The sequence below is a fragment of the Mixophyes fleayi genome, chromosome 8 (genome assembly GCF_038048845.1).
Source record: "Mixophyes fleayi isolate aMixFle1 chromosome 8, aMixFle1.hap1, whole genome shotgun sequence".
Taxonomy (NCBI): domain Eukaryota; kingdom Metazoa; phylum Chordata; class Amphibia; order Anura; family Limnodynastidae; genus Mixophyes; species Mixophyes fleayi.
In genome coordinates, this window is record NC_134409.1 from 58,289,333 (window position 1) to 58,312,096 (window position 22,764).

At 39.0% G+C, this 22,764-nt stretch overlaps 2 protein-coding genes across 8 annotated transcripts in view; one reads left to right on the forward strand and one right to left on the reverse strand.

Moving 5' to 3' along the window:
• Positions 1-12,344, forward strand: part of HENMT1 (HEN methyltransferase 1) — a 47,559-nt gene extending 35,215 nt beyond the window's left edge. For 5 of the 6 annotated variants that reach the window (XM_075182639.1, XM_075182638.1, XM_075182636.1 and 2 more), the window contains exons 5-8: positions 619-753; positions 4,696-4,878; positions 6,961-7,138; positions 10,494-12,343. In XM_075182639.1, coding sequence (XP_075038740.1) covers positions 619-753; positions 4,696-4,878; positions 6,961-7,138; positions 10,494-10,904 — 907 coding nt within the window. In that variant the 3' untranslated portion in view covers positions 10,905-12,343. Of the gene's footprint in view, positions 1-618; positions 754-4,695; positions 4,879-6,960; positions 7,139-10,493 lie in introns of all 6 variants that reach the window. The other variant, XM_075182640.1, reaches the window with a different exon arrangement.
• Positions 11,986-22,764, reverse strand: part of LOC142099298 (coagulation factor XIII B chain-like) — a 56,895-nt gene continuing 46,116 nt past the window's right edge. For both annotated transcript variants that reach the window (XM_075182618.1, XM_075182617.1), the window contains 4 exons: positions 22,318-22,500; positions 14,246-14,443; positions 13,984-14,163; positions 11,986-12,641 (listed from right to left, as the gene is read on the reverse strand). In XM_075182618.1, coding sequence (XP_075038719.1) covers positions 12,430-12,641; positions 13,984-14,163; positions 14,246-14,443; positions 22,318-22,500 — 773 coding nt within the window. In that variant the 3' untranslated portion in view covers positions 11,986-12,429. The remainder of the gene's footprint in view (positions 12,642-13,983; positions 14,164-14,245; positions 14,444-22,317; positions 22,501-22,764) is intronic.

Here is a 22,764-nt window from a genome sequence, read left to right on the forward strand (position 1 = left end):
TCTCACTGCCTGTCTCTGCCGACAGGCACATGTACAGTGTGTGTGACCGCAGACAGCCCACCCCTTCTAGCAGTGAAAAAGGTAGGTGGGCACTAAATTGCTCCCCATAAAATAGAGAAGGGCATTCAGTTTTGATAAATAGTGAAGAACAGTTATAGTTGCCACCAGCTTACTGTTTTATGATTTTTACAGTGGCTGTTTATGTTTTGTGTCTCTACCTTCTGTTGTCTCTCCAGATTCCACCGTACTACACCTCTAGAAGCTGCTCTGAACTGCCTTTGCACTTACTGCTTTTATTATTTATATTTGGTGATTGATAATACTGCTGCAAAACAGTAGCCGCTCACATTTTCCCACCAATTGTTATTCTGCTACCTTCTATATCATGTTTTCCCCACACCTCATTTGATCAGGGACATCTTTACCTTCTGTTTTGTGCCATTGCATTTAATTTGTTTGTGTCATGTCGTGATCCCCTCAATGTACAGTGCTACATAATATGTCAGTGCTTTATAAATAAAAAGATAATAATGTCCCCATTTTCACTTATAAACACATATTACACATTTATATGGATGTACACAAGGAAATTATTATCTGTCTTTCTTTGACTTTTAGGTATACTCTAACTCCTCTTCCAACCCATTACCTTGAACCGTTGAAAAGATCTTTAACTGTAACTCTGTATCATGGCTCTGTGTCTCAAAAGGACCCTGCTCTACTTGGGTTTGACCTGATAACATGCATTGAGTTGTAAGTATTAACCAAAATACCAGGCAGTTTAATTTCTCCTTCAGCAGTAAGAACACATAGATGGGGAGGGGGGGTTGTTTCACCCCTAGGAGTTGGGGCACTGGAAAAAAAAAGAACTAACCCCTCCTTCCCACTACCCTGCTGTTCCACTCTTCTTTCTAAGTTTACAACTAGCCCAGCATGCAGACAAGAAAAGTAAAAGAGTAGCACAGAGACTTCAATTGTGGTTGTGATAGGGCCATGGTCTGAATCAAACCCATGCTCTGGGCAGCAATGCTAACCACTATGCTACCATGCTGCTCTATTGATCTTCGTCCCTCCCCCCCTGCCATGGAGAAAAAGGATTTAGCTGTAATTTTTAAATTCCCCTGCTGTTTTTTTCAGCAATAAGAGTTCACAGACTGTGGGGTGTCCCAAAGCCACCCTCAACAAGAGTGTAAGTATGCCAAAATAACAGTTACGTTGAGGACCTACGATAAGCTACCTCCTATTAGAAGGATAGCTTCATAAGGACCATGACTGCCTCAGCCACTAGCCAAACAATGCTGGTTCACTGTCCCACTGTCCCTGGTATTGCACATGACACAATATGGCAAATAGCAGGAGCTCTTGGAGCCTCCCTCTGTGTTACCTGCATTGCTCAGCAGCCCCACATGCATCCCATGGTGCTGAAATCCTTGAGCCAATGTTCAGTCCCTTGCACAAAACCTATGGGCCATATTTTGCAAATACCTATCTAGCTTGGCAATCCCTCTGGAACCAGTGAGTACTACCCTGTGACTTAATTAGTTGACTGTCTTATCTGGGCTGTACTTTTTGCCCTGAACATTCAGGTCTTACAAGACCAAGGTAATCCCATGCTCCCTTTTTAAAAAGGTGATCCTGTTGCCCAACTGTTTCCCCCAGACCAGCTGAATTGCTGTCAGGGGAATAAGCAGATTCAAACAGGTGTTTTAGAACCATTTTTTCAAGGGAAATTTGGAGTTGAGAGAATCCTTTTCAGCTGTTTATCCTCTGTTTTCACGATCCTCAGCTCTTCATCCAGATGAGGCACTCTACAACATCTCTTAGATCAGTTGACTAGATAGCATTCTAAATAGCTGATTTTCCATCTCTGATTCAGTGCTGAGGCCCATCTTTGCAGCCACTTGGGTAGCTAAAGCGATCTTCACTTGGGCAGAAAAACTCCTGGAATGGTTCCTGAATGGCACTTCCAGGGAGATGCTGATGCAGATTGCATATAATAAATTGGTCACTCCTACATGGAAGACATAGTAATTCTGCCAGGTTAATGACCAGGTCCTTGGCCAGTTCGATGGTAGCTCAAAACTCGGTCAACAGTCTTACGCAAGTTCACAGTCTGTGCTGCTTTTTTCAGGAAAGACCCGCTTTATGCTGGAACTGGAGACGATAATAAAATATGTTGGGGGTGGGAAGAGTTTGTTACCCCCTTCCTCAGAATAAACCCAAAGAAGTCACCTTTCACTAGTGATGGGCAGTATTGCAGGTGCCACTCCCCCCATTTTCCACCATCTCTTACATTTCTTAGGTGTCTGGAGGACAGCTATTTATGCAGTAAGAGAGGTGTATTTCTCCTTCATGTGTTGGTTGGAGAACAGGAGATAACATGAGGTTGGTAGATGACTTGATGGCTGCTCTCTGCTCCGGTCATTAGTATGTCAGCAAAGACATGACATGATGACTGTGTCTGCTACATTTCTAATTACTGTTGAGTAGATTGTACAGAGTAATATTAGTGAGTAAGACTGTGGTCTCTGGTTTGATAGTAAAATTTAGTAGTGATCATGTCTGATAATGCTGCTGAGAGTATTGATCTTCTATGCTTTTGTGTTCTAGCTGTGAGGTAATTCTGAGTGACCAGTTGAAGGAGGTAATTCTGAGTGACCAGTTGAAGGGTACAGCTTTCTCTTATCTTGTTATTTGTACCCAATGACTGACTTGTCCAGCTAGGCATTTGCATGTTTAGTATCGCAAGGCCACATCTCGCGCTCACAGTGCAGGATTGAGAGTCCCTCAGTCCTGCTTTGCAGCCCTTCCTGCATGGTGTAATAATGTGTTCCCCTGGCAGAGCATTTCATCAACCCCATAGCTGGTGGATATTTGTACAAGGGTACCGGATGTTTCTTTTCTCCAGTGTCAGATACAGATTCTGAAGACAAGTCTCTTGAATTGTATGAAATCCACTGACTTTGAGATGTAGTGTGTATAGAGGAGTTACTGTACAGTACAATGGTTCATGTCTTTTTGGCTACTTATTGTTTTATGGTCCCATAACATGTCAGACGTGTATAGTAATATGCTCAATGTTTCAGTCTCCCTGAAAATCGCATCGAAATATTGTCAAGTTTGGTATAGCCTTTTTAACTCTGGTGTAAAATCAGTCTGTTTATGGTCATTGGCAATGTCAAAATCAACTACCTCCAGGTGGTAAATGTATGAACCTCCGATTTCTTCAAGTCGCTGGAAATCGGCGACTTTGAAGGTAAAATTTAAAGCGGCGATAGCTTGTAAAGACAAGTTTACCTTTAAAAGGCATTGCCGCTTTAAATTTTCACTGCAAAGTCGCCGATTTCCGGCGACTTGAAGAAATCGGAGGTTCATACATTTACCCCCAGAAGTATTAGCCCTCTGGGCATGCCTAGACTGCACGCTGAACTGACTGTAAATGCTAATCGCTTTTATTGTTTAGTCTGTTATATTTTTGAGAATAACCTAATACACCTGGGACACACATTTAATTATAAAGGTGTAAAAAATGGAATGTTGATGGTGTCTTTCATATTTAATCTTGTAATTTGTCCACTGTTGAACATTTAATTTCTTTGGCAGAGAATGGTTGCCTGTGCTACATCTTAAGCCAGTCCTCAAAGAAAGCTTAACAAGCTATGCTTAAAAGATAATCTTTCTTAAACAGTGGTGAGTGAGGGGCTGGTGTGCCTCATTATAGTTATAAAGTCTGTAAGGCTTCCTTGGGGACTGACATGATTACTTTGATTTAGGTCTTGATATTTGCAGTTTTTTAGCAATTAGTGTAAAGTGGAATTTTATCTTCCTTATTTTTCTGTGATACAAAGTGGCAGATTTTCATACGATTTATCAACCTCTTTTTCAGGCATGTAATAGTACCTAAATAAGTCTGTATCTAGTAAAGTACGCTTGTTGGGTGAATTTCGCCCGACAAATGCTTTCAGGTGCTGTTATAGGGGTTAATAGAAATTATCTCTATATTGTATAGAGGCCACTTCAATGATCTCTGTATTGTTTAGCTACCAGTCGGATAGTTATTATGATATATGTCGTCATTGAAATAAATTTCTTGAAATCATTGTAATGGGGGAGTTTTTTCTAATGCAAAACAGTACCTTCCACTGGAAGAGCTGCTTTCTCTTCTTAGGCATCATAGGACTGATAGTTGAGGTTATAAGCTGTTTTTTCGGGTGCAGTGCAGCCCAAAAAGAAGCTCTTCTGGACCTCCAAACTAGGATAGCATTAAGACATCTGACATTGGTAATTACTACTGATTACATGCGGGCACAAATGTGGACTGCGTTCATCTCCTCCTCTTTGGTGACTTCTGCTCATGTTCAATGTCTGGATACTCATTGTCATCAATATGGGATATCCTTTTTGGGTGTCCCCGTAAATAGATGATGATGTCACTAAATCACCTCTTCTGAGCATGTGTGGGTCTGTGCCATGTTCAGTAAACTCCCAGTTGATGTGGTCTAAGCATAAGCACAGCGCTGCCCTCTCGACCGTATTTTCCATGCCTGCAACTTCTCCGCAAACTTACTATGTCCTAGTTTTGGTTCTTTGTATGATGTGTTTTTTGTGTAAGTTCTTGTACCGACTGTCTTTTGCTGCAGAGTTTCAGTGAAGATAAGCACTAGCTGATTCCTTTTCCCATTTATTTGTTTTAAGGATTGAACATCTTGAAGCAGATGACCTTGAAAAGATCCAGGATGTGCTGTTTGGCTTTATGGCTCCTAATGCTGCTGTGATCAGCACTCCCAATGTAGAATTTAATATTTTGCTTTCTAAAAACTCTAAATTCAGACACCCAGATCACAAGTTTGAGTGGAGCAGAAAAGAATTTCAGAGCTGGTGAGATCATATTTATATATTTTCCTTTCTTAAAGGCCAATTACAACTTGTGGACATTTCTATTACTTGTATTTCTTTATTTTATGGTTACATTTTAAAATAAAATATTATTTTTGAATTATAACCCAATCCTATATTTAAGAGTTGATTAGATCTTCTTAACATAGTGTCTAATGTTTTACCTTTACCTGCAGACTTTCAAAATGCATGGGGCCAATCTTATGCAGTCCATTGTCTATGCCTGGTCCCTACTGCAGCATGATTTGGTCTATCTCAGTGGTTTAAACTGCATATTGCAAAAAGCAAAACACCTTTTATTGTTCTCCCTTTTAATTATGTCTATATAAGTATTTCAAACATTTATCTAACTAACCATTATATGTTAGGGTAACCTATTTAACAGTAATATTATGGAAAATTCCATAAAGGTGGACTTTTCTTACCATATTTCATTGTTTCTCCTTTATGTTCTGTAACATATCCAATTGGTTAGTTTATATGTATCTATAGTTTATATACATCATGAAAATGTTACCTGCTGTTGAAAGTGTTGGAAATTTGTTGAAGTCTTAAAATTAATATTTATATGTACTAAAGATAACTTACTAACTACATATTATGTGAATGCAGGATATGGTTAGTAATGCACCTATTTGTCTTAGTTCATAGTAAGGTCCACATTCTGCTTTTGGCAACTGCACCTACTTTTGTGGGATTGCAGGTCCACATGAAAATGACCATGGTGGAAAGAGCAGAAAAGTCACTCCAAAATTCTACCACTTTAGAACCACACCTTTTTTTTTTTTTTTTTTTTCTTGTAAAATGCAGTTCCATTTTCCTTGTTTAAAATATACATGATGCTTGAACATCAGTAATGTTTTTTTTTACTTATTTTGTGTTTTGATTGTTTTAATCACATGGACATATGCGCCTGTAAGTGCTCTTACTGGCATCAAATCCTCCTGGTTGGTACAGTGGAATATAAGCATCGTATGAGTAATATGCTGCTAGTCTGCATACGAATGCAAGTGTACACATTTTTTGTGTGCAGGCGTAGTGCGGAAATGTATATTTTTGGCAAATAAAAAATCTACATGCAACTCTACATGAGGCCCAAAGTACCTTCAGCTGACACCCTAACTTCACCCAAATAGCACAACTGTGGGTAAACTGCTGTTTGTGATAACTTGCGATTCCAAAATTCCTCTGCCATTTGCTTTTTGAAAAGATGAGATACAAAATCATTAAAAATTGAATGGTCTTTAACCTTAAACTGTTCCCATATGTTGTCAATTGGAGCATCGGCAGAACTAAGTTCTCCTGAATGGTAGGGGTCCTTGACATGGGACCTACACAGTTCTTTTAATTGATGGTATGGAATGAGAGCTAAATATTAAACTAATAATATTTATTGAAGAAATTATACTTTAATATGTAATTGGCTCTTGGATTATCTTTAATCTAACATATTCACACGAAGTCTGTGTAAAGCAGTAGTATAGTGTCACATAGGATTGTTAAAATTCTGCTGTGGCAATAATAACTCTTCCACTAACGTGTTTGCAGTTCATGAGCGTCTACAATCTGCTTTGTAGCTCATGGCTGTGTTCATATATCTTGTTTGTTTTGGAGGGGATGTAGGTGTTTTCGTCTAAATATCTGGTTATGTTCAGTAATTTAAATATGATGTTCTACTATCATAATTTGTACAAGTACAGAAGTAATTCTTTATACTCTTATTCAGTATCTGTTTGTAATTTTTATTATTAACTGTCATCTCATAGAATACTATCCTAGAACTTCTATTTTATGGAAATTGTAGTCCAGTGATAGACTGCATGTTATCCCCAGCTCTTGCTGCTTTATTGGCAGATTTGATTGTTTTTATAGGTTGTAAAACTGTAAAATGCCTTCTGATATTTTATTACAGTAAGGTGTCTTTGTTTGATTAAATTATTTGTTTAACTTATTACTGAGATTAAGGGTAATGTGTGGCCCCTTTGATCGCACATGCAGCCCCTGAAGTGTATCAGGTTGCCTATCACTTCTGTAGTCACTGTAATCTATGTATTGTATTTCTAGGGCTATGAAGGTTGCAAGGCAATATAATTACACAGTGGAGTTCAGTGGGGTTGGAGAACCACCACCAGAACACAAAGATGTCGGCTTCTGCTCCCAAATTGGAGTGTTCAATAAGAACTACGTGGAGAGTGAAGAATCAATCAATGACAAAAAGAAATACACAAGGGTTTACAAGACAGTAAGTATTGTCCGTTATTTACATTACTCCTTATTACTGTCTAAAATCATCTACCAAAATGTGGTTCTGGTGCCATTCTCGGTAATATTGCTGTATGGAAATTAAATGGAGCGTAGGAGCATAAGGGGCCTATTTATGAAGCCCTAAACCATGTGGAAACTACTTTTTCCGCATGGTTTAGGCATTACCTGCTCTCCCCTCTGGTTACTATACTAATATGTCTCTGCGCAAGTGTGACCTTAAGTGATGCATGCACAAAGCCACTTTGCGATCGGAGAGGAGAGACAGGCAACGGGAGTTTTAAGGCAAGTTTAGTCATCGCCAGGACAGCAACCTACCGGATGTGCTGTCCCGGGATGATTTTTTAATAAATGCTTACCAAAAGTCATCTGACATCATTGCAAAGACAGATGATAATTAACTGGGCCAAACCCTTTTAATTAATAAATGTGTGTATATCGCGTGGGAGCACCTGCTGGTAGTGTATTGTGGAAAAGGCAAAAAAGTATAGATTTTCCATCCTAGACACCAATCTGCTGGACACTTCTTTGTGTAATATGATGGTCATTTTTGTCCTTTTTATTATATAACACATTGAATTTGCATTTTTATTGGCCCTATCTATTAAGTTTCAGAGAAATGTGTCTGTTCCTAATATACCTATTCATATGTGAATAGCCATGTGCATCCGAAGTGTGTTTTAAAATAGATATTCGTGATTCCATTTCTTGCAATAAAAATACTGCTTATCCTTTGGACAGAACAATAGGAATATTGTACCCTCCTTCTCTGTAGATATCGCATGTATAACAAGTTTATCTGGAGTTCCATAGCCTGTATAAAAGTACTTGATTTACAGTTTACTTTATAAAAGTTGGGAGTAAAGTTTGCAAAGTGCTATTTTAAATGGAATAGACTTTGGTCAATACATAGGTGTCATATAACCAACTTCTTTCATGGAGCCCTTTAAAAATATTCTTAGATATTTTCAAAATTATGGTTAAAAGAGAACCTGTCACATTTTAGCTATATTGTTTTGTTTTTTGTTTTGATTTTACAATGGACTATTTACTAGCAGTGCTCAAATATGCACATACAAAGTAAGCGGACATAAACTTTTGATATGTATCTTGCACCAGACAGAGGAAAGCTGATTAATTGCTATGGGCTACTGCATATTTGCACCTTTTGAACATTGTTGGTAAAAAAGAAACAACTCTTCGAGCCTTTTGCACTATGTGGGGATCACTTTCAGTTAGGAGCCAATTCAACTACTGAGTGCAAAATTTACACCTGGAAACCCCCTTTCTATGCTTCAAGTGGTAAGGTGGTGTAAGATGTAGAAAGTAGAGATGAGCGGGTCCGGAATTAGAAAATCAGAACCCCCCCCGAACAGTGCCGATCCAAGCCCGGATCCAAGCACTGTTCGGGGGTTCCCGCCGATCACGAACCTCAGAACGAGGCAAAACCTCGTCATCACGCCGTCGGATCTCGCGAGATCTGACGGCGTGATGACGACTCCTGAGATCCGCAGCACTTGTACATCCAGTTAAACATCCAGTTTGAATGTGGACAGCTTTATTAAGCAGTGACAACCATATGGGTGGCGTGCGTCAGCCGGTGACATCTATTGTGAGTAATTACAGTACAGGTGCCTAGCATACAAGGTAGAATGATGGCAATGTGAAAAACATTTTTATAATGGCATAATAATTGTATGTTTTTTATCTCTTGATCTGTGGAACTTGTTTGTGACTGACAAATGTATCTAGCAACATACCGATTGCTGAAAGACTTGATCCCCCGCAGATTGTTTGATAGTGAGCTTTTTCTCATCTACAAACTGGATTCTCTGGATGATATTTCTTTTTACCTAGGTAGTGCATTATCTCCCACATACAGATATGCAGAAAATAAAGATCCCTGTGAAACTAAATGCACAGACATATGTGTCAATTAACATTTTTAGATGAATTTCATTAAGGTCAGAGGACCTAATGTATTAATCTGTTAGGCACTTCAGAGATTGCCATAGAAAAGCATCACATGTCCCAGTGTTAGCTGCCAATTTCCATTTTAACCCCTCCAGCAATTTGATTTGCTATTTAGATATTAATGTGAATAAATCTGCCTATGATCATCTTTTTATGACTCAGGCTAGAAAAATGAACACGAGAAAACAAAATAACTTTCATCTGCACAAGTGAGGAATGAGATTGTTATTTTTAATATCCTCTAAAGAACTTCAAGAGTGTGTTTTTCTGCAAAACCATTTGTATTAATGTGTTAGTATGGTCGTCTTCAGCTCTTGCTTATTAAGCACCATATTATTTATCAAATCGCGCATTTCACAGAAATTTGCTGTAAATGATATTCACAGCATATAAGATATATAAAAAGATGAATAGTATACATATAAAAAAAAGCTAATGCTAAAAAAAAGTAATTGCTTATAATAGCAGACATCGTGTGAATCCGAGGTGCGGTGTGAGCATAGTTTATGAATATTCTTCCTCCTACACAAAGCAAACAAGGGTTCCAGTTATTCAGGATGATTTTTATTGCTCACTACATTAAACTTGTGTCGCTTAGCTTAGTCATCCAGCTACCTCGGTGCAACCTTTTGGACTAAAAACAATATTGTGAGGTGTTCAGAATAGACTGGAAATTAGTGGCAATGAATGTTATTGAGGTTAATAATAGTGTAGGAGTGAAAAAACCCAAAAAATAATGGATTTTAGCACTTTTTATATTTTTCTTTTTTTTGTTTAATGTATACCACTTAATGGAAAATCTCTGGTGCATATAAAACAGAACAAAAGGAAAAGAGAAAAACAGTGGGTAACGTTCTAACCAATGAGTAGGAGAAACTTATATTGATTGTGGATTCAGTACACACTATTTTGTGTTTTTTACTGTTTTTTTGAGAACATCAGCAATTGCTAAACCAATAAGTGACTGCATAGGCAATCGTTTGTAAGTACCAAGACCAAGAGGGATGATTAAGTGGCTTATATCTCATGCTTGTAACAAATATGTAATAGGTGAGTAGAAACTCAGCTAATTATTTTTCCTATTCATTGGTCAGAACGATACACACTGTTTTTCCTTTTTTTTCTGTTTTATGTGTGCCAGAGGTTTTCCATTACATTGTTAATATTTGTGGTGTCACTCCAGGCAGCAAGTTGAATTTAGTTCTGTCAAGAAAGACATTTGGGTTATGTCGGTTAGAATATTTTATTAAAAAAAAAACAACAAAAAAAAACATACTTCGTAACAGTTTTTCTCTAAGTAGCTACTGCTAGGAAATATCCAAACATGCATATTCTAATGTTGAATAATTTTATATAAAAAGGTTTTTCATGTGGTATATCCGAGTCTTCAGGAGGAGAAATACCTACGACAAGCAGTACTGAACGTAGCTCTATTCCATGCACACCGCCTTAAAACCAACTTTCTGCATCATCTTATTCCTGAAGAATATGATAAAGAGACCAACATGGCAGACCGTGAAAAGGAACTCTGTGTACAGACAAAATGGTTTTCCAGTTTACAAAATGAACCAGTGAATGAAGAGAGCAATGGCCTACAACCTTTTCTACAAGAGAATAATGTTCATGTCCCACTGGAAACACTCTTTGCTATCTCAAGGGTGAAGGAAATTTGTGGAAGTCTAGAGGTCCTAAGAAATATGTTGAGTGGTGAGGCCACACTAAGCAAGGATGGCAGTACCATTGTATTTCCTGTTCAATTACAAAATGACTAATATGATATATGCAGAATTAGTTGGAGTTCATTATTTAACAAGTGCACATTTCTTTTGTTTTTTAAGTTGTGCATTTTTCTTACACTTTACAGCTGTAATACATTTGTGTTATCTGTGATGGAGTATTAGGCAAAATACATACGTTATCTGTGAGTTGGATTGTATCAGCTACAGAAGCATAGACCAAGGGCAGAAGTTTTTAAGGTTTGAAAGGTATTGATTTATTAATCATACTATGCCTGACTCGACCAACAGAATTATCATTCAGTTTGGCCCTCGAAAGTTTTCCCAGGCTAATAAACAGGAGAAGTTTTAAAGAAAATTTCAGGTATTAAACGGTTGTCAAAATTACTTGTCTAAATTATATTCTAGTCTCCCAACTATTAGAAGTGTCCGTTTCAGTGTTGGCGGTTTTCCTTGTTTCTTAATCTTCTGGTATTACACCTAGGGTTTTCTTCTAGTTGTAGGGAAAACCGGTATATGATAATTAGGTGAGTCCTCCTTTAAGTGGTATTGATGACGTGTATTTTGTAAATATCACATTTCCATATTCTCAATGGAACATAGCAGACTAAGAACAGAAATCATTTTTTTTTGTTGTTGTTTAATTGCACAGCATACAATTTAGTTGTAGTTTTCCACTGGAATAAATGTCATTTTTTTTCCAGATAAATGAGAGCATTGTGATTTATGTCTTACAATCACATTGTTTTGTGTATAATGTTATAAATAAATATATCTAAATATATCTAATGTGAAAGTGTTTAAACTGTGTAGCTATATTTTATAGTTATTTTAGGGAAATTCTGCAATTGAATTAGTTGAACTGGAGAGGCATTAACATATGTAATGGAAACACAATCCCCCTCGTTGCTGGGTTTCCCCAGTGAAGAGAGTGCTCCTGGATCTATAAATCACAAATAAACCGTCTATATGTTTCTCCAAAGGTAGAATATATATTAACATATCACTGACCTATAAGCAAATAAACACCAGTTTTAATTATTAAAAATACATACAAAAATGTGTATAGAAAAAAGTGGTGGTGCGAGGGGAGTGTAAAAAGAAACAGACACTGATGTAAACAAACTTTTCTTTATGGTCCATAACTTGAACAGAACATAACAGCTACACTTATTTGATATTCCTATAACCTTAAATTTCAGAGTTGCTTTTTTTCTTGTTTTCATTCCATGTGGCCCTTTCAAAGTGTTTAGGGACCTATAAAATGTGGTTGCCCATTTCTATAGTAAAACATTGATGCCAAAGGAAATCATTCTCCGTAAATAAATATGCATATTAATTGCAAAGTAACCTTAATAACTAGAAATAAACAACTTATAAATGTTGACATTTATATTCAACATTGTATTGTTTTATATGCTTGTACATTGTAAATACCGTGGATAATATTTTCTGGCAGAGAGTCATTTTTTTTATCATACATTATAAACTGCTGAGAACTACCTTGTTTTATAGTGTTTGTATTTTTCAAACATACATGTAGAGGTGATGTAGGCTACTTTTATGTGTTCCTTCGCACACATTTTGGATAGCTAAGTTGCCCATATCTACACTGACTCCTTAGAGAAAACTTCACAGCAAACTCGTAATTCTCATATCCCGGCTTACATAAGAACTCTACAAAATCTCCATGTAAAAGGTATTCGCTGTCTAAACTCCATTTCAGACGCACATGGCTTCTGTCCATCTCTTCTTTGGATAAAACACATGGTTCTAAAACAAATCAATAAACAGGAGTAGATTAGAATTTAAGACTACATTATTGATAACATACAAACGTTATCAGTGAGGGTTACCCACCAGCATTGCTCAGAGGTGCAACTCTGCACTCAAACCACAGGCATTTGCTTTTATTTTCTAACTTGCACTAGACCAATTAAACCTAATGGCTTTCTGGTTGCTGTGGTTTTAATGCACATTTGCCCTTTTGTGCTAGATTTATAAATAACCATCAGTGATCACATTGTGGATGCAGTTTCTAAAGAAACAAGAAAGGTAACATTTAACATATATTCACAATATCTTCCCACACTAAATTTTACGAGCGGTTAATTAAGTGGTTGGGAACAGGTGAACAGGTACTTGTTGTTATAAGTACCCCTAGCAAATAACTACGATGTTCCACTTATTCTCAACAGTTCTACCTTTGACCATAGAACAATGTAGGATATTTATGAAAATGGGGCAGAGGGAAAAAAAAGTATTTTAATCTAAAACAACCAATGAGATTCTAGCAGTTTATCGCTAATTTCTCTAGTTCAATTCACAAAATTAAAGCAACCATGTTGCTGGTTGCTATAGGTTACACCAATTTTCCCTGTGCACAGTAGTTGTAAATATACTCCATTGGTTTTTGCAGGCTCAGAATGAATTGGCCTTGAAACCTGTACTATTCAAAATCTGATATATGCAGAATTTTTGTTGTCTCAAACCCTGATATCAGCCATCTCAAACTAGTAATAACCGAAACATCGATTTTAATTTGAACCTTTATTTCTTGAATATTTAAATCATAATTGGTTGTGACAGGAGTACCTTTTACTATATAGTTTCATTATATATAGGATAATTACTTCTATGGCTATGAAATGTCATTGAGGAATTCTGTAATCATATAAAAGTATGAAGCTTTAGGCAGATTGCTTTTTATAGAAATCCCAGGTGATTTCTACCATCCATATTAATTTACAGTGATGGTGAATCACACATTTTTCTGATACTGAAGTGATAACATCAGAACTGACTTTATAATATACTTGTGAAATTAGTGTATGTTTATATTAGTGTGAATGTCATTTGGGGATTTTATAACATATCATTGATGCTTACTGATATAATCACTTCTGCATTCATTAGGAAACCATAAGCATAAAAAAACCTCAAGTGTATACCTAGCCTTATACACAAAGCATACTTTCTATTGTAAATATTAAGATAATCTTAAGTAAACATAAAGTTCCTTGAAGTTAAGGGCTGTATATAAAAGCAGATTACTTTACATACTTAACTTAAGAGTGTTGTGAGAAACTCTAGGAAGGTGAAAATCATTGTTTACCTATACAGATTGGTGGAGATTCCCATTGCCCATTGGAACACTGTATAGTGCTGAGGCCATTCAGGTAGTGATGTGCTGAACACTGATAGACCACAATTGAGCCGGACACATATGTTTGCTGGGAGGCATTAAGTACACCGTGCTTTATAACCGGAGGAGGACCACAAGCCTTCACTGTATCTGGAGAAGTGCAAAGTGGGTTGTGTTAGATAATTTGTCTATAACACACTAAGGGAAGATAAATGTGTTATTTATTTTGTACCTTGCTTTCTACAGGTTGGATATAGAATTTGACCATTTTGACACCGTCCTTTCAGTTCAGAATATGGTGACATGTCAAACCCATCCATGCATTTAAATTCAATCATATCACCATGTAAAAATTTTGAATTTCTTTCAAAGCTCTGCTGTAGCTCCATATTTCTTTCTTTCATCTCTGTTATAATCACAGTACAGGGCTCTGGAAAAAAAAATAGCTTTGGGTTACAACAAAGCCTCAGAAGGGATTTCTTACGCTATCTTATAATTTGCAGTGGGGGAGAGGTTGACAAAGCCCTGGAGACAGTACTGGTATATTTATTTATATTGAGTTCCCTAATCCAAGCAGTAATTTGTTAGTGGAGACGAGGAGACCCTATTCATCAGTTTGTTGCCATTGCAGTTTTTTCTAATAATGCACCATTTCTTCCAGAAAATTGTTGAAGTTAAAAAATATTTTGGTTTCCACATATGTATTTCTTTGGCTTGCAGTGGGATAAAACACAAACATTGTCATAGCTAATTCCATGGAGAAAACCTTAAATGGGCTGGATACAATTATTGGCACCTGCTAGAAGTAGTTAGAAATAATAATATTTCAAGCAGATGATTCTACTTTAGGTTAATTGGCTGCTATCAAAATTGACCCTTGTCTCTGTCTGTCTGTGTGTGTATGTTAGGGAATTTAGACTGTACGCTCAAATGGGGCAGGGACTGATGTGAATGAGTTCTCTGTACAGCGCTGCGGAATCAGTGGCACTATATAAATAAATGGTGATGATGATACTTTGGAACGGAACTTGCCTATATAAATATCACCCATTAAACGAATAGAGAAAATGACTCATTCTCTGCTGTTTTGTCACTGTGTGTACTGCAATGAGCATGGAGAAAAGCAAGAAAGCCAGAGCATTGTCTGAGAAGATCAGACCGAAGATTGTAGACAAGCTTAAGGCTACAACTCAATCTCCAGAGTCCTTTTATATACTCTTTTTTTCACTGTAAATGTTACAAGGAAGTTTAAGGCCCATGGTACTGTAGCCAACCTCCCTGGAAAGAGAAAACTTAATCGAAGATTGCAGCGCAGCATTTTTTTTTTTTTTTAAATCATCAATTTTTATTAAGGTTTCAAAAGTAAGGAAGGGAGGGGTGCAGAAATAAGAAAAAAAGGGAGGGAGTACATAAATGGGAGCAGACATAACAATGTATATCATGCCAAACAATATATGCACAAAAACATCTCAATATCTTACCAAGTTGGGAGAAGAAACAAAGTGTTAAGGCTTAGCTCGGGGTTGGAGGTAGATCAGGAGCGGTCGGAGTAAGGAGGTTATGTGATTTCAGGGTGTGGATTAATCTAAAACCTTCGCCATCCGTCATAAATTCGTGCCAAGCCATCCACTTACCAATGGTAGAAGACAGAGACATAGATAAGGAGCATCTAATGTCTCCATTTGAAAACTAAAGTGAAACTTTGTAATAACTTTGTGGAGGGTAGGGGGTATTGGCTGTTTCCATAGTTGCGCAATTGCTGCCCTAGTGGCTACCAAAATATGGCCCCAAATATATCTAGTATTTGGGCAATTGATCAGGGTATAGATGAAGGAGAGAAGCAAGAGGTGTCGGGGTTAAGGATATAGAAGTAACTTTCCGTGCAAGGTCGAATATGTCATACCATAAAGGCTGAACACTAGGGCACGACCAAAACACATGCATGAGATTCCCTACACCTCCACAATTGTGCCAGCATAGCTTAGATTGGTTAGGCCATATCTTCAGTACATGGGCCGGGGTAGGGTAAGTACGATATTACAATTTATATAACATTTCCACATAGTTAGTACATTTAGATACAGTAGACAAATTGCTATATATAATTTCCCAATGAACCGGGGAAAGGGAGGTATTGAGATCCAATTCCCACTTAGTTTGCGAAGCGTGCTTAGGAATAATAGATAAAGAAGAAAGGTGTTTATACCAGAAAGTAATTCCACCCTTATTGTTACCCTTAGTCAGTTTGGAGTAGAGAAGAGAGGGGGATGGGTAGAATGGACCGTTTTGACGGTGGAGGACCCCGATCCAATACCTTAGCCGCAAGTACTTATACAAATCTTTAGATGAGCGGGCAAACATACCTTGCAGCTGTGCAAAAGAGCAGAGGTCCCCAGGGCCAAACAGGTGCACTAAGGATGAGAGATCCAGCTGGAAATGTAAAAATCAGTAAGAAATGTAGACACAGTGAGGAGAGAAATATTACTAGTCGGGAGAGTAACTTCTGTAGAGGAGCCCGTGGTTCTGTCCCAAATTCTCAAAGCGTCTGCTATAGAGGTTAAGGGTTCAAGCAAGTGGCACCTCAGATGTTTGGAGAGCCAAATCAAATCTGCAATTGGGCACGTATTAAAAAGAGCTCTTTTCAAATCCACCCAGGGTTTATGGGAGGTTGGGAGAGACCAGTCTTTAATTTGAGATAGGATGCAAGCTTCTTGATATCTGGTCAGATCAGGTAAAGCTAAACTCCCCTGTATTTTGGACAACGTCATACGAGCACAAGACAACCTAGAAGGACAACCTTTCCAAATGTATCCGAGCATCGATGTATGTAATGTAGAAATGTACCTTTTGTGGTAGAATGTACGGAATAGTTTGGAATAAATACATAAGTTTGGGGAGGACCATAATTTTAAAGGCCGCTACTCGACCCAGCCATGACATCTCAAATGTCATACATGAGGTAAAGCGCTTATGAAGTTGAGCCAATAATGGAGGGTAGTTGACTTCAAAATACGTCTGAGAACTTCACAGAGACGTGGATTCCTAAGTATGAGATCGCTTTCTCCTTCCATATATATTTAAATCTAGACTTCAAGCGAGCTAAAGAATCTGACGGTATATGAAATGGCTTTGCTTCAGTCTTTGTTGTATTAAGTTTGTAATAAGAAGCCTGAGTATGATGTGTACCGAATCGAGTGAAGGCTCTGGCTCCGAAATAAACAATAAGACATCATGTGCAAACAAGCACAGGGTGTGGGAGGCTCTCCTGAGGGTAAGGCCTTTGCAGGACTCTGATCTATGCAAAAGTTCTGTTAGAGGTTTAATTGCTAATACATAGATAAGGGGCGATAAAGGACACCCCTGCCTAGTCCCATTGGTAATGGGGAATGCGTCAGATAGAAACTAGTTGCTCAAATCCTTGGCAGACGGGCCGCAATAGAGCACCAAAATCGCCTGTAAGATTACCCCTTGGAACCCAAACTTGTTAACACCTGTTTCATAAAGTCCCAATGCAATCTGTCAAATGCCTTTTCTGTATCCAGAGAAAGCAGTAGCAGCTAAGTGCAGTTTCTTGAGACGTATTCAACAAGGTTTAGTACTCTTCTCCTGTTGTCTGACGCCTGGCATCCCAACATGAATCCTACTTGATCAGGGTGTATGAGAGATGGAAGAATGGGGGCAATCCTATTGATGATAAATTTTGCGTAGATCTTAAGATCTGTGTTCAAAAGAGCAATTGGCCTATAATTACGACATTCTGTCGCATCCTTTCCCGGTTTCAGAATTGTTACAATCCGAGCCTCTAAAATCTGCTCAGGGAACCCACCACAGCCTGTGCCTTCATTGAATAAAGTGACTAATATGGGGACAAGATCCTTCTGAAAGATGGTATAAAAGTCGTTAATATAACCGTCCGGGCCAGGAGCCTTTCCTTTCGAAAGATTTTTAATAACATCTCTCGCCTCTCTAGAGGTTCATGACCTATTTAAGGTTTGAAGTGTGTCTGTATCTAGAGATGGGAGTTGTAAATTTTGGAGGAAGTCATGGATGTCAGTCGGGGAGGGCTGCGGGACGCTAGGATTGTCTTTAAGATTATAAAGGCCTGCATAGTATTTTACAAACAAATGAGCAATATCCCTGGGGTTCGAAAATTTTAATCCACCGGGACTACTGAAATGTCTGATGCGGTTTCTAGCTTGTTATCCTCTAAGTTTCCGGGCCAACATGTACCCTGCCTTATTTCCCGTTGTATAAAACTAATGATGATGAAGACGTGAGAGAGCCGCCTGGGTATGTAACATAAGAAACTGCTGAAGTTGATGTCTAAGTTGGACCAACTCATTTTTTAGTGTAATAGAGAGTTTAGTTTTGTTGTTGTTTTCTAAAGCTACAATTTTAGTTTCTAAATCCCTCTGCATGAAGACATTGGCTCTTTTGAGTCTAGCACCCGTTTGAATCGCAGCCCCCCCTTAGAACTGCTTTAAGGGCACACCAGTGTGTGAAAACTGATGTATCATCTATAGAATTAGTGGGCAGGTAGTTATCTAGTGATTCTTGGAGGGCAGACTTGCCTTGAATATTGGTGAGAAGATAGGAAGACAATCTCCAAGGTCTTGGGGGACAAGAGTGGGCAGAGGGAAGCCAAGACCATAGGAGAGGAGCATGATCAGACCAAGTAATTGGGAGTATCAAAATTATTTTAGAGTGTTGGAGGGCCCATTTGAGTATGAGGTCAATTCTGGAATAAGTATTTTGTATGAGGAAATGGTAAGTAAAGTCTTTCTCTAATGGGGACAAAGCATGCCATGTTTCGTACACGTCATATTCAGCCAACAGCTTGCGGAATGAAAGGGAGGGACCCCCTGAATCTGAAGGTATATGTCACGGTCCGGAGGCTGGATAGGAGCCCAGTAGCAGGGAGGAAGGCTGGCTAACAGGAGATGAGATGGAAGAAAGGTCAAACAAGCCAGGTTTGGTACACAGATAGGCGTAGCGGTCCAAAGGTTGAGGCAGAAGCGTAGTGGAGGGCAAGCCGAGGTCGGTACACGTGTAGTATATGCAGGTAGACAGGAACAGCAACAGGAGCAGGAGCTAGATCACAGGCACAGAGCACAATAATCAGGCACTGGAGACAGTAAATAGCCAGGCTTTTATAGGAAGTCAAGGGGTGGAGCTAAGGCATGCTGGAAGATCAGGAGATCACTGGAACTGATCTATAACACTGAATAAAGACAAGGAACTGTCCAGCAGCCAGAATAGCTCAGTCAACAGAGCAGCAGTCCATGGAGGCAGGAGCCCTGGGTTCGAATCCTGACAGTATATTGATGCCAGGTAGGTAGGTCTTATCTAATCTAGGATATAAGACTAAATTAAAATCTCCTAGTAATATCAAACTGCCAAGTCGAATTTTCTGTATCTCTTTAAACAGAGCTTTCAGAAACGGTATTTGCCTAGAGTTAGGGGCATAAAGGCAGACCAAATTGACCGGCTTTTTATCCAAATGACCAGTTAAGATCAAATATTGTCCCTGTTTATCCTCCAGTCTCTGATGCAACTTGAATGTGACTCTGGGGCTGAACAAAGTGGCAACACCATTTTGTGTGAGTGGGCCATTAGCTGATGTATGTATCTCACACTAAAATGTATAATAATAGAGATGTTGCTTTGGAGTCACAGCAAATACACATTAATCCTAAACGTAAAAGATGTATGGCACACTTCTAAGGCAAGACTATATTTGATGGTGTCAACATTACAGAGTCAAGGACACCTGATTGGTCTGGCATTGTATCTGTCTTGTTGGATGCCTTTGAAACTATGAAATGTCTCATAATGCATTCCAAGTATTACCGATTTCTCTGGTTCTTATACTTTCTGGCTCAAACTGCAGCCAGTGATTTTGAGGTATTATTTGAGCAGATGGTGTGGCTTTTAAAGGATAGTTAAAGAGTAGAATATCCTAAGCTAAACCTGGTTCTCAAACATTGGGGTCTGGCTTGTCAGTTTAGCTCCCCAACATTCTGTGCAGGCACACCACTGCTCCTCTCACTCCTGCATGCTCTCACAGGCAATGTGTTGTCTGTGGATAATACATTTCTGTCTCAAATAAAAACTGGTTTGACAGGATGTTTTAATTTTAATAAACAATTTTAGCCTTAAAACACTGCAGGATAGTGGGGTTTGTTTTAAATTGATTATATTATATTGCATACTTGCTTACTCTCCTGGAATATCTGGGAGACTCCCAAACTTTGGGAGAGCTGGTCTTTCGCCCAGAACACACCCACTTCCTAATGAAGTGGCTAGAATGGCAGTCTTGATGATGCAATTTTCCTAATAGTATTATTTTGGCCCTGCAACGCAATGATGTAATTGCGGCACTGCACTGCATGGTTCAAAATGACTTGATTTGAGATGCCACGTGTCCCCTCATCTGCACTTGCCATTTGACATCCCTTTAGGTACCACTTGGAGGGGAGAGTTACAAAGTTGGCATGTATGTTAATTGCAGCAACATCCAGTGCATTCTTCCTATAACTGGTGATCATGTTAGGCTATGTTAGCAAGTGAGGATTTCACCTATGTGGATTTTTTTCAAGTGTATTGAAAATTTAGATGGCATAGTAAGATTTACACAAGAGGAGAACAGGAGGGGAACATTCTACCTGGAAATCATCTGTGAACTGTGATATACTCCACCTCATGTACCTGCATTGTGAACTGCATGGACAGGGCTTGTCCTCCCACACATATTGACCTGGGGCGTTGGCATACTTCTCTCACCCTGTTGCTTTTTTCAGGTTTTGAACCATCCCTCTCTTTCTCCTCCTTTGAGTTACACTCTATCAGCCTCTTCCACCCAGCCCACCTCCATGTTGCTGTTATCTACCGTCCTCCTGGTGCTGTCTCTCAATTCCTTGATCACTTTGCCACCTGGCTCCCTCACTTTCTCTCCTCTGACCTTCACTCCGTCATCTTGGGGGACTTTGATATCCCTATAGCCAATCCCTGAGACTCTGCTGCTTTCAAATTTGTCTCCCTCTCTTCCTCCCTTGGTCTCCCTCAATGGACCTGCTCTCTCACACACCGCAGTGGCCACTCTCTTGACCTGGTCTGCTCACACCTCGGTACTGTCTCTTACCTCGTTAATTCACCTTTTCCTCTCTGACCACCATCTTTTCTCTTTTAGCATCTTTCCACCCCTCTCACCTTCCCCATCACTTAAGGTTACTCTCATCAGGCGTAATCTTGACATCATTGATCCTACCATGTTCTCCTCCTCCCTGGTCTCACTCCTCTTCCCCATCACCACTCTTTCTTGCCCTGATGAGGCTGTCTTCTTCTATAATCACACCGTTACACTTGACTCTGTTGTCCCGGCTGTCACCATCAAGCTTCATCGGTTCCCGCTTAAACCGTGGCCCTCAAATCTTACCCGCTATCTTCAAAAATGCTCCCGCAGTGCTTAGAGAGAAAGCCACGCTCTCATGCTGACTTCCTCCACTTCAAGTTTATACTTGCCTCTTACAATTCTGCTCTATCACTCTCTAAACAATCCTTCATTAAGGCTCTAATTTCCTCCCATTTCTCCAAATCAGATTGCCTTTTTGCCACCTTCAGATGCCTCTTCTCCTACTTCCCTCCTCGCTCTCTGCTAATGACTTTGCTACTCACTTTACCTCCACAATTGAGTCAATACGTTATGACATCTCCCAGCAGTTCCTTCTTGCCCCAACCTCTCCCCCACTCCCTACCCACTTTGTCCCCACTCCTACCCTCTTCTGTGAATGCTATCTCCATCCCCTCCTCCTCACTTGCTAGCCCACCCACTTCTTTCTTCACGCTGAAATATGCAGATGAAGTCCACACCCTTCTCTCTTCCTCACTCCCATCCACAGGACCCCATCCCTTCCCATCTTCCTTGTCCTGGCTTTCTCCCCCACGCCCCCAGTCGTACTAGCCTATTTGTGTCTCCCTCTTTCCTTTACGATGTAAACTCTCACGAGCAGTGCCCTCTTTCCTTATTTGAAACTCTTGGCCTAATTCTCACTGATTACTACCATCACTCTCACTCACTGTCCCTCATAATTTGATCTACATTACCATGTTACCTGTATTTTTATTCATTCAGCATGTCTGGTCTTAGGATTTTGTTCTTCATGTATCATGTTATGTGTTATGGATCACTGCTTTCTGTATTTGTCATGTACCGCACTGTGAACCCTTTGTGGCCTCTTATGAATAAAAGATAATAATAATTAATGCTCATTGTACATTAGGACACTGTATACAAGCTCTACTTACGTAAACATTTAGGCTGCTGGGACCAGATTCCACGTATACAATGTACAGTGCTTGAACCGTCCATTAAGTGGTAGCTATGACAACTATATTTCACAAAGGCGCCACTGATATAGGTGGCCAATGGGGCTTCAATAAACTCAGCATTACTTATTGCTGGTGGGGTTCCACAGGATTCAGTACTAACTGAATGAAGACACACAAAAAAAGAAAAAAACAATTAGTGTCATTGTCTTATACAACACAGATTCAAAAGTAAGAACACGTATGGCTTTCCACCTCACAATGCTGCATCCATCATTTTGTGTAGTGGTACAAAGATCTTCAGGTAATTGTAACTCTATGCAGTAACAAAGTGATATATTTTCTGCACAGCATTTCATACTTACAGTGGCTATGAAAGCTATTCACCCCGTTTACATTTTTTTATTTTATTTTATTATATCCAAT